The sequence below is a fragment of the Sinocyclocheilus anshuiensis genome, unplaced genomic scaffold (assembly GCF_001515605.1).
Source record: "Sinocyclocheilus anshuiensis isolate Anshui unplaced genomic scaffold, SAMN03320099.WGS_v1.1 scaffold181, whole genome shotgun sequence".
In the NCBI taxonomy this organism is placed as follows: domain Eukaryota; kingdom Metazoa; phylum Chordata; class Actinopteri; order Cypriniformes; family Cyprinidae; genus Sinocyclocheilus; species Sinocyclocheilus anshuiensis.
In genome coordinates, this window is record NW_015540898.1 from 976,833 (window position 1) to 989,922 (window position 13,090).

The 13,090-nt window shown below is 36.5% G+C and overlaps 1 protein-coding gene across 1 annotated transcript; it reads left to right on the forward strand.

Annotated features, from left to right (window-relative positions):
• Positions 1-85: 85 nt before the first annotated feature.
• On the forward strand, positions 86-4,410 carry LOC107688982 (protein FAM46A-like). Its single transcript, XM_016486836.1, has 2 exons — positions 86-760; positions 1,746-4,410. Exons 1-2 carry the CDS (start codon positions 335-337, stop codon positions 2,523-2,525), a joined length of 1,206 nt encoding a protein of 401 aa, XP_016342322.1. The 5' UTR covers positions 86-334; the 3' UTR covers positions 2,526-4,410.
• The last annotated feature ends 8,680 nt before the right edge of the window (positions 4,411-13,090 follow it).

Here is a 13,090-nt window from a genome sequence, read left to right on the forward strand (position 1 = left end):
ACTAAATGTGAGTTTGCGCGCACAAATGTGGAGAGATGAGTCGTGTTTTCATTGGGTTGCTGTTGTGTGTGTGTGTGGTGAAGTGATAGGCGTGACCTGAGGCGCACAGAAAGCTTCAGCACTGCCATTCTGCTGTCATACTACACACTAAAGTCTCCAGCACTGCGTGCGCGGACGGATGACAGTCCTCACAGAAGCAGACAGAATAAGGTCAGACCTCAGCGAGTCTCCAGTTCATTGCCCCCGTGTGAAGCGCACTATGCGTCTCCTCGACTCTCCTCGTAACATCTTCAGGCAGTAGATCTTCCCTCGGACTCCTCCAGCAGACGCGACCATGGCTGAAGAGGACAGCGCGATCGGACGAGTTTCAGACTCGAGCACGGACAGCACGAGCTTCAGCGTGTTGAGCTGGGAGCAGGTCCAGCGGCTGGACCTCATCCTGACCGAGAGCATCCCGATCCACGGCCGAGGAAACTTCCCGACGCTGCAGATGAAGCCGCGGCAGATCGTGACGGCGGTGCGGAGCCGCATGCGGGAGCAGCGCATCCATGTGCGGGACGTGCGTCTCAACGGGTCCGCCGCCAGCCACGTCCTGCACGGGGACAGCGGGCTCGGCTATAAGGACCTGGACCTCATATTCTGCGTGGACCTGAAGGGAGAGACGGAGTTTCAGATCGTCAAGAACATAGTGCTGGACTGTCTGCTGGACTTCTTACCTGATGGGGTCAATAAAAAGAAAATCACACTGCTGACCCTGAAGGTGAGTCTCAGGTTCATGAGGGTGGTGGACAAATGGTCTTTAAAGGGTTCAAATGGACATATTTGTAAAAAAGGAAAGTTTTCTTTGCAGATTTAATCACGTTTACAGTTAATTTAAACAGTTCTGCAATAAAGTCTCATAAGAGCTCAGTGCCAAATGTTTCTTTTTACAACCGGTTATTTTGTCTATATAGAATTAAGTTTGTAAAGTAATGAATAAAGAATCACTGCAACATTAAACATAACATGCGTTATAAATAATAATAGTCATATTCGTGTTATATTTATGCAAAGTTGTTTTGCCATCTTAATAGTTCAATTCAATTCAAGTTTATTTGTATAGCAATTTTCACGATACAAATAGTTGCAAAGCAACTTTACAGCAAATTAAGTTTCTACAATATTTAGTGGTTAAATAGTCAATAGTCAACATTATTTTCATCTTTTGTGCTGTTTCTAATTGTAAGGTTTAATACACAAATATATGGTTTGTATTTCTGCAAACAGTACAGTAAACAATGACTTTACTTTAGCTTCGAGGGGCCGCCATTTATTATTTATCAGTAGACCTTTGAATAACCGGTTCAAACCGAATCTTTAACAATAATTTATAGGAAAGTGGTGTTTAAAACACTTCAAGTACAGCATGTCACACTGAAGGACACAGCTGTCACTGCTTGACTTAACATGCCGTGTGTTTATTTGTGATTTTTCAATCAGTACATTATTTAAGATCATCCCTATAGTCTCCAGTGACATTCAGTAGAAATGCAATTAGAGTAGTTTACTGATAGGCTGGTGAAATGTTGGTTTTCTGTCAGTTAAGAGGATTGCGCTAAAGCAGGTTAAAGCCGATCGAGCGTTCTCAGCCTCTTAGATCTCCTGCGACAGGTAATGATGGTGAACTGATATGGCAAACAGACATGCATTTGAAAGCATTTTTATTTTAATGAAATGCTGAAACAATTCCTTGTGTTATTTTGCAGGAAGCATATGTGCAAAAGATGGTGAAAGTGTGCAATGATTCGGACCGCTGGAGTCTCATCTCTCTCTCCAACAACCGGGGAAAAAACGTGGAGCTCAAGTTCGTGGACTCCTTGCGCCGGCAGTTCGAGTTTAGCGTAGATTCTTTCCAGATTAAGCTCGACTCTCTGCTGCTTTTCTACGAGTGCTCAGAGAACCCCATGGCCAAAACGTTTCACCCCACCATCATCGGCGAGAGCGTGTATGGAGACTTCGCCACGGCGCTGGACCACTTGCGCAACAAGGTGATCTGCACGAGGAACCCCGAGGAGATCCGAGGAGGCGGCCTCCTGAAATACTGCCATCTTCTGGTCAGGGGTTTCCGAGCCGCCTCCGAGTCCGAGATGAAGTCTCTCCAGCGCTACATGTGCTCCCGCTTCTTCATAGACTTCTCAGACATCAGCGAACAGCAGCGCAAGCTGGAGTCTTACCTCCAGAACCACTTTGTGGGCTTGGAGGACCGCAAGTATGATTATCTAACAATGCTGCACGGGGTAGTGAATGAGAGCACAGTGTGTCTGATGGGACACGAGCGGCGGCAGATCTTAGGGCTGATCGCCATGCTAGCGGTGCGCGTGTTGGCCGAGCAGAACGTCATACCCAACGTGGCCAACGTCACTTGCTATTACCAGCCTGCCCCTTATGTAGCAGACGGTAACTTTAGCAATTATTACATTGCCCAAGTCCAGCCAGTCTTTACCTGCCATCAGCAAACCTACTCCACATGGCTGCCGTGCAACTGAACGCCAAACAGATGAGCTGAATCATTGCATTGTTGAATTTGTTTCGCAATTGACCCTGAGTGTTACCATCCACTTCCCCAATGTGAATTGATGCTTGAGTGAAATGAATGGGGTTTGTCTGTTATCTCAAATGAGTTTGGAAGGCAACTTCTGCTCTGCCTTGCCTAATTCTCAGCTGATCGTGAGGTTTTACACTTACTATCCGTTCTCAAGTGTGTTTCTGACCCCGGTTGACATGTTGAATCCCGGTCGTTAGATGCATGAGAAGGGAAGTGTGAGGTTTTGGAAAGCTGCGGTTGCACCCTTTAGTCCAAATGGAAACCAGTGTATCGCTAAGAACCTTTTATGAAGGAAAAGTCAAAAACTAACACCATTACAGTTTGTTCAAACCAAAGATGTTAAGATTGTATTTTTATACCCAGACTATCAGCAGATGTGATAGTGCTGTCTATATTTGTACATGTGAATGCATTCGAAGTGCCTAACGTCAATGCAGTATTCTGAGGTGAGCAAAGCAACCTCAAAATCACGAAACACGACAAAGGGACTAAAAGCTTGTGAATGTACATGATGTGTCCTGATTTACAACCAATGTAAGTGTCATTTTTGTTTGCAGTTCAGTCTCCGTCTATTAATTGAACTCTTAATTGATTGTTTCTGAGCAGCGTCCACAACTTTGAGAAGCCATCTTTTAGTTTAGTCGAAATTTGCGCCGGCTTTCCAGCAGACCGTATTATCCAGGTGAGAGTTGAACGGCATACGGCCCGAAAACAAAGAAAAGACTTGTTTTGTGGGTGAGAATGAAGTTTGTTTCCAGGCTTTCTAGATGAAAGGTATTTGCAGAAACCTCTGATGGTGGGACGCTATTTGCTGTAACATTCAAGCAGGGAATTCGACAGCTCCTGCTGAAGTAAAAGCCGCTGTGTTCCTGTGCTCCGTCACAGCTGCTCCGCCGGCTGAACCTGACCCCGCGTTCACCCGCTGGTAACATAGTGTTAACCTGTTCTTGATTAATAGCGCTGCGGAAGGAAGCAGGCGGGGCCGTGGCATATATGTTTAGACTTGACAAAGAGTCTTGAGAGGAGAGTGAAGAGGAAAGCGAGAGTGTGAGGGAGAAACGAGACGCAGACGAGAGCGAGGGAGGGAGGGAGGGCTGGAGAGATGGGTGCAGCTGGTGAAGGGGTTTATCTACTTCGGTAAATGTCTTTTAATCAATACAGCTTATTTCATTACTATGGGCAATTTGGCTGAACAGACACAAGGTTTTTATAGGACTGAGAAGCACAGATCAGTTTGCTTTACTGGAATGCAAATTTTGCAGTTGAGTTTCCAGTATTCCTCATATCACAGCACGCAACTGAAGTGCACTCAATTGTAGACAGTTTGGCATTATGAAGATTAAATAAGCAGAAATAAGCTTGCATTTGCAATGCATGACATGGAATTTGAATTATGCATGAATGAGATTTTAAAGGGGTCATATCATACTTTGTCGTCAACTCATAATGTTTTAGTTTCCAATTTAACTTTTCACCACCATTTTTAGTCTCTTTCTGATCTTTAGATGTAAAGGACCTCTAAAGGCTTTGGGTTTGCTGTCAGGTCCAATATAAATTTAACTGTCCGATTTTTTGAATGACATACTTTTTGTGAGTTTCTGACCACACAGTGGACATCATTGATGTGTAAATAATGTTTTTTCTCTCTGCTTTCAGAAAGTCGTGGATGATTAGTTTAAATAAATGTTCTTTTTGGACTGGGAAGCAAGTTTTGATTCCTACAAGTTTAAGTATGTTTATATAGTACAGGGATTCCCAAACATATTGGTCAGCCAAACCCCTTTAACCTAAAATATTTACTTGAAGTACATTTCTGAGATTTTAAGTTAATATTTTAATAATTGCAACAATAATAAAAAGCATTTGCATGTTCACGGTTCTCTGATGTCAATTAAGTGTTGCATGAAATGCAGGTAAACAAACAAATCTTTTTTATGTGCTTTAATTTATTTTTATTTGAACAAAAATAGATGAATCCCACACTGCTATAGCTTGTGAATCATATTTTAATACAGCGTTTCAGTCATGCGACTTTGATCAGGCATTGTTTTTCAAAAATGAAGCTTGCATGACTGAAAAGTTGTATTAAAATATTATTCACAAGCTATAGCACTGTGTGGGATTCATATTTGCTTTACTTTATTCCTATGCTCCTTATTTTATGACTTACTAGGAGTTGTGGTAGTAATAATTATTTTGATAAAATAATTTATTTTGATTCAGCAATTTTATGATTTAATTAATTATTAGCTTCTCACAAACCCCAGTTTTGAAAATCCTGAAATAGTACATCAAAATGTTTTATCTAAAAAAATAAAGCAAAGGGTGATTCCTCATAATATGACCCCTTTAAAAACTTCAGTGGATGCATTGCTAATTAATGCATTACTATGCATTACTTCTATAAGACATGGTTGTTGAAGTGATTGACATCCAGCAGAATTTGCAATAACATTTGTTTTCAACCAACGTGATCTGCAGTGTTTGTGAAGCCTGATTCTGTACTGATCATGATGTTCACACGTCTCCTCTCTTTTAGTATTTTACATGTCTGTGGTTCTCACTCACACTCTAGCTTGTCTTAACATTTTGACAGTTTCCTGTGGATTTTGCTGGCAGCGGGATGTTTGACTTGCTCTGTGAAGTCTGAGCTCCTATCTTGGCATTTTTCGGATGATGCCAAACATTTAATGTTCAAATATCTTATAAAAACATCTTTTTAGGACAAACACACATTATGCTTGTTTTTCTTATTGTATCAGTGAATTTTAATTGTCATTCTGCTTTGTTCAAGCTGCTAAATGTCATTTTTAACTGCTTCTTTTGTGCATAAATTTGTTTAATTGATCAAAGATTTGACGTTGTTCTCAATAAAAAAAAGAAAAAAAGAAAGAAATGTACAGAATGCAGAATGTCCTTTTTTTTCTGAACACCTCTCTGCTTTTGGACCCAGTTTCCAGTATTTAAAATTAGAGAGTTCGATCAAAGAGCAAAGAGAGCGTAATCTACTGGATAAATGTGTGGGATTTGAATGGACCAAAAAAAAAAAAAAGAGAGCCACTTTTGTCCAATAAATTGTGCCAAAACTGCCTTTAAAAAGATACTGTATTATGTAATTGTTTTTTAAAATTTTTTTTATATGATTTCTGCACCACTTGCAGCATCTAATAAAAATTCCCCAAAAAAAGAAGGAGAGAGATATAAGAAAGCAATTTAACATAAAAAAAAATCACATTTATTATATAGATAGTGTACATGCAATCTGAATTCAAATTTTGTGACCAAACAGATGTCCTGAATAACTGGTGTACTATTTGGTTTAACTATATGGAATAACTAATAGTTAAATAATAAAATAAAATAAAAAATAAGAGTGAAAGAGTGATTATAAGAGAGATTATTACATGCACCAATAGGGTTTGACTTGATTTTATATTAAACTCCACCACCAGATGTCTTCCAATGATGTTAAGAAGATGTTGCATAATATATTACCACTGGATGCTGTTTAGCATTTAAACGTCACTAGTAGAATTAAACTTAAGGACTTGAGACCCGTCATGATGAAAGCCAGCAAAAAAACAAACAAACTGCAGTTCTCAGAGTTTTCTTATGGCTGAATTACACATTTTGAACATTAAGTTACAGGTCAACTGAAAAGGTCGTTTGGGGTGAACTGCGTCAGAGCGGTCACAGTGTGTGATTTCCACTGGTTTTACAGGAGGTCAGGCCTCGACAGCAGCCACACTCAGTGTGCAATAAACATATATGTGTGTGAGATGACATTTGTGTAAAGCCACAGTCTGCTGGACATGGATATGACATCAGCAGTCACCAGAGGCAACCAGACCTTTAGAAGGGTCAACCTTTAGTGCCCGCTAAAAATAGAGCCGCTATTGCGGAGTATGTCTGCTTGATTGATGCGCAGTGAACAATCATTTTGTCAAATGTGACGTCACAGCTCTTGTACAGGTTATGTACAGGTCAGTGGACTTTGGACTCAGTGTTGACGTGTGCTAATGGAAACACTAGCTCTGTTCCTTGCCTACATAGGCAGCTACCTTCTAAGCATCCTCCTATGCAAGAGGATTTTTTTTCCCATTTAGGTTTTTGCAAGGCATTCAAGATTCTTTATTGTCACTATACAGAGTATAACGAAATTAGAGAAGCCTTACGTTGCAGTCACATAACTTAGTGCAAGCTAAACAACCAATTTAAGGAATTGAAATAAATATAGTCTAAGATTACCTAAAAGATACAAACAAAACATGTATGGTCAAGACAGTTGTGCAAAATGAGCCAGTTACTGCATAGTGATGGATAAAATACAAGAGCTATATGGAATATTGAGTATTGTATACATATTGCACAGTTGTGTCATATAAGAGAAGAGTAGTAAACGTTGCATTGTTTTGCATACTAATGGCACCTAGTAGTGAGCAGTGAAGTGTTGCACAGATCTTTCACAGCAGATCATAAAGATCGTGTTATTGCACAACAGGCAGTAATGTACTGCACACCATGGGAGAGTAGTAAAGTGCAACGGAATGTAAACACACTGGGTAATATAGAATGTAAACATATACTGAGTAGACATATATTGAGGTATACAGAGAATGTAAACCTTTATGGTTCGAGGTATAAATGCCAGACCAGATTGGTGCATTCCTTCATTTTGTGTCTGTGTGTCTGCCTGGCAGTGTTCAGCTCCCGTATGGCGCTGGGGTAGAAACTGTTCTTGAGTCTATTGGTCCACGATGTGATGGACCTGAATTGTTTACCAGAGGGCGATGTGAACTATTACCCGGTTCTCGACTGTTAGGTTAGGTATAGAGAGTACTGAGTACTGTTAGAATCGTCAAAGACGTTCCCTCCGTCGCCTAATGTGTTTTCCAGCCGTGGACTGGAGAGCCGCCGGCTATTCCATGGGACGTTTCCATGAGGCATTTTTTCCAGATGGAGAGGCTTATTGAACTGGAGAAACGCTGAAGGAAAGTGACTCTGTTTCCCAGAGCAAAGCCCCCGTCCCAGTGTTGGTGCCGAGGAATTACCTCCACATCCATTAACTCACCGCTCACTGCCGACACCACAGAAAATTCACCATCAGCCACGTCAAAACAAACTCACTTCTTAAAGCACACATTTACAATAATGTACACATACAGTAAATCACATATGTAAAAGTTTATAGGGTCTTAATATTTTTGAAGTTTGAAAAGAAGTCTCTTCTGCTCACTGCGGCTGCATTTATTTGACGAAAAATACAGTAAAACCATTAATATTGTGAAATATTATTGCAATTTAAAATAACTATTTTCTATGTAAATATATTGTAAAATATAGCATCATTATTCCAGATTCAGTGTCACATCATCCTGCAGAAATCATTCTAATATGCTGATTTGCTGCATAAGAAACATTTCTGATAATTATCAATGTCGAATAAAGGGTCACACTTTATTTTAAGGCCCAGTTCTCACTATTAACTACGACTTTTGCCTCAATAAACTCCTAATTACTGCTTATTAATAGTTAGTAAGGTAGATGTTAAGTTTAGGTATGGGGTAGGATTAAGGATGTAGAATATGGTCATGCAGAAAAAGGCATTAATATATGCTTTGTAAGTACTAATAAAAAGCCAATATGCTAATAATATGCATGCTAATAAGCAACTAGTTAATAGTGAGAATTGGTCCCTAAACAAAAGAGTTACTGAAAAAAGTTGTTGCTTCATATCCATGATACATTTTTTTTCCAGGATTCTTTGATGAATAGAAAGAATTAATAGGAATGTTTATTTGAAATAGAAAGTTATTTGAAGTCTTTACTCTCACTTTTGGTGAATGAAATGCATCCTTGCTGAATAAAAGGATGAATTTCTTTCAAACCAAAGCAAAAAAATCTTACTGATCCCAAACTTCTGAATGGTATATAGAACTGATAATGAAAGTCTGGACCATTCAAACATAACAAGACTATAACATAAACACAATGTGTATTTGTATCAACATTCAGCACAATGGATATACTTTCATGTCTGTGAAACTCATTCAGTTTAGAAGATTATCTGATGTGTACCAAGAGGTTCAAAAGAAAGTTTAGTTTCTATTTAAATAAAGTAGTTAAAAGTATTATTTTTTTTTTGAGTATGTCTGTTCATTTGAGGTTTACCAGATTGCAACCAATAGTATTTAGAGAAAAACTATAATTTCCACTATATATTTTTGGTTTGGAAATGACAATGTCTAGGCAAGGCAGGTTTATTTATATGGTACATTTTATTCACAATGGCAATTCAAAGCACCCTACATAGTCAGGATATACTGTAGAGAAAGAAAAATAAAATCAGTTTTTAAATCCATCCATTCTCCAAATTATTTGTCCTCTGTAGGGTTTTAAAATCATTTAAGAATATAAAAATAAATTAGAAAAAATAAATCCAACTTTAAACATGGACTGTGAAAAATAAGAAAGTAAAAAAGTAGAATTACATGGACATAAATACATGGACACTTTAAATAAAAGAACTGAAGTAAGCGCCACATCCAACTGTTTATTTCATCAGCTTTAGTAGTGGATGGTGCTTAATACCAGTGTAAACAGGTTTTGTGTTTGGATCACTCAAACCACATACAGAGGTCGTCAAAATATCATTACAGTTGTAGTGTAAACGCTTTCAGATCATTCAAGACTGATGTCAATGCCAGGTGAAACAGGGCCTTTAATTGCTCGATGACCCAACTAGGTAAGTAGATTTGGGTCCCATTTGCATAGTTATGACAAACAATTTTAGTGTTTTCCGTCATTTGGCTTAGTAGGATTGAACATGAAAGGTCCAAGGATTGAACCTTGGGGGACTGCAGTTTCAGCAGTTTCATTTCCAACAAAAATTCTCTGTTCCCATCACACACATCTCACACACAACATGAAACGCTCATGTGGGAGGAACATGGCTATATTGTAAAAACATTGATGTGCCTCATGTGGAAAATAAATGATATGAATATAAGAAGAAATTAAGGTAAGATGAGCTTTTGAGAGTGGTGTGGTGCTGCGAGAAGACAAAGAATGTGTCTCAGACCTGCTATGAGTGTTTTCTCATTGTTGTGCATGTAGCTGTTGTTCAGCATTACAAACAGACTGGGTGGAGTATAGGAAGAGAGAGAGAGAAGGTGATCCCTTTGTCTGTGGGATTGCAGTTATTAGAGTTAGCAGGTTTGCATTTAGTCGCTAGCTACAGAGATAATCACTCATACATTCAGGGCAATAGAAAGTAGGGTAAACCCACAAACAGATGAGACATGGAGCTAATGAAAATCAACAGAGCTGATGGAATCTCTCATTAGGACTCAGAGAAATATTTTGCTGCTCAGACTCTGCCCTTTCGTTTAATTCTTTCATATAAAGAGGCAATAGAATTTAAGTTTTCTAAATTTTTTAAGATGAGAGTTCTTTCTGTAACTTTCAAGCCTTTGCCCAGAAAGACTATTTATTTATTTAAAAGGCTCATTCAGAATCTTCAAATTTATGCATTGGCCCACCCACTCGCGGTGAGGTACAGAAATGCAGAGGAAGTAGTGGAGATACTCTTATTGCAAAAACAATAAGAGTAAAACGTGATGTCAAAGCTTGCGCTGTTCGTGTGGAGTAGCTGCCACCCTGAAGTTTTCAACAAGATCTCTGATCATATCAGTCTGATCCGGACAGTTTGTGAAACAAAACACTTGACTATATCTTTAGTATTCCAGAAATAAATGAATATATGAATGATTAAAAGAAAGAAAAAAAGAAAGAAACAGAAAGACAAATTAACAAACAAATCAACAAATTTGTGTCATGGTTTTCTGAGTGGTTAAGTAGAAAATACAGGTGTAAAAAATGTATTTTGTGATCGATCACTCATTCACATTCGGGAGAATCAGAAAAGCATATGACCACATACATTTTATGTGTCCTCCATGACAGCAAAGGACTTTTTACTGCCAATTTTGAGATTTATCTACTTGCAATGACACACTGATGCAGTAAGTGACCAGTGTCTTGTTCTCAAATTGAAAACAAGTGATCACAGGAAACATCCTCCTTCAATTTTAATCTATTTCAAACTTTTTTATGGTCCACCAGGAAAAAATTAAAAATAAATAAGTTCGGTTACTTGGAATACACTGCACAAATGCACAAAAATTTCTTCGCAGTATTTCAGTCTTGCTTTCCAGTACAAATAATACTCTACTAAACATTCTTAAATAATAATAGTACTAAACTATTATTTTTATTATTATTATTATTATTTTTTTTTTTTTAAGATTCTTAAATCAAGATACATTTACATGAAAAGCAAAATGACTTTGAGTCTTGCTTTCTGAAAAAAATTCAATAAATTAAGAAAATTAAGTGACGTATTTCTATATGAGGTAAGAAAAATAAACTTAATTCAAAGGGAAAACAAGATAATTTGAGCCCATTGGGAGATTTTGTCTTGTTTTAGGCTTAAAAACTTACTTTATTTTTATAAATACTTTAATAAATATTTTTGATAAAAATATCATGTCATTTTGCTTCTTAAGGGTATATTTACATGACTACAATGTCAAAACAATCCACGTTCACAATAAAAACAGCTAAAAATGCTGTATTTTGCATGCCAGACCAGCAGTTGGCGATGTCACTTTGTAAAGAAACACTACGCGTCTGCGCGCACACCTATAGACTGAACTCATAATATGTTTTTTATGATGTCTCCGCTTTCGCAAAATTGTGTTTTTGAAGTTTTCAAAGAAACAATAACATTTTTTTGTTTTCAAAACTTGCACTTTGAGCCCCGTTTTTAAAAGTTTGTGTTTTTAGGTCCAAAATGATCGTAAATGATTGGCCAAAATGCATTAAAAAAAATTTTTGGTAACACTTTATAATAACTTTCATTTATAAATCATTAACAAACATTATATAATGCTTAAGAGATAATTAGTTAATATATATTCACATAGCTATAAATACGAGATAATGTTCTTGTTAATGTTTACTAATGAACTTACTAAACATTACCAAATGATTAACATATGATTACTTAATGTAAATTGACATGTTTACAAATGTCAGTAAACTTTCAGTTCATATGATCTTAATTTGTTGGTCTTTGTTTGTTGTGTAGATCTCTATTTACACATCTTAACAAATAATCTATTAATTATTTGTTCATGTTTTTGCAGTACCAAATCTAAAGTGGAAACTATTCATCATTTGCAAATGTTTATAAATGTTTACTAATCATTAATACCTTTATGAGCAGTCATCTCAATGACAAAAAGTGTCCAGAAAGACCTGAATTTACCCTATTCACACATCTTTACTAATCATTTATTAATCAGTTGTTCATGTTTTAGCAATAGCCAATCTAAATGTGAAACTATTCATCATTTGTAAATGTTTATAAATGATTACTAATCATTTAGTATCTTTATGGGCATTGGACTTTTAGCTAATGCAACAAGGTTTGTGTAACGGGTGGCTGGTTAAGTTTAGCTAAATACTTGCTAAAGACATAACAGATATTGTAATTTTGGTGCAAAAAAAAAATGTTTTTATTGCCTCAACACTCACATTAGTATACTACTCTTCAGTATATCAGTACACAGGATATCCCTTGAATCATAATTAAACGGGAAAACAAATAATTTTTGAAAAGAAAATACTTGTTCATTTATCAAAACAATATAATATAAACCGATTGAAATGTGTTCCCTTATAGCGTAATAATCAAATTGACCCCTGTACACTGTTGACCCTTTAACCAACCCTTAAACCGACCCACATATCATACTCCCTAAACTTACCCGTATCACACCTCAATAGCAGCAAAAGTGTTGTGCATTAACACAAGCTTTTAATCATTTTATAACATCTGTTAAAATCATTTGTAGATTTTTTAATAAGTGCTTGATCATATGGAATTGAAAGTTTAATGACATTTGTAAGCATTTTAACTTACATGAAATAATGATTTGTTTGAACATTATCTAATGTTTAATAAGTGTATTAGCAAACATTAACAAGCACATTGCACATTATCTCTAACTCTTTGAAAATAAATGAACTAATAATCCATTAAGCATTATATAAAGTTTGTTAATTGTTAATGAATGAAAGTTATTATAAAATGTTACCGATCAATTTATTAGTTTTTTTTTTGTTTGTTCTTTTGTAATTTTATTAGTTTTTGATATTTCTAAAAAGTTAAAATTTATTTGATTTGATATTTTTTCTTCCAGTTTTTAGATTTGTTTTATCTCAGTTAGTAATTTTACCTCAACTTATTTCAGTTGTTGCCAAGGCAACATTTTTCATGTACATTTAGTTTTTTTGATCTATTACTTACATTTTATTTTATTCCAGCCTTATTTCAATTAACAAAAATGTTTTTAATAGTTAATAATCTATAATCTATAATAATCTATCTATCTATCTATCTATCTATCTATCTATCTATCTATCTATCTATCTATCTAT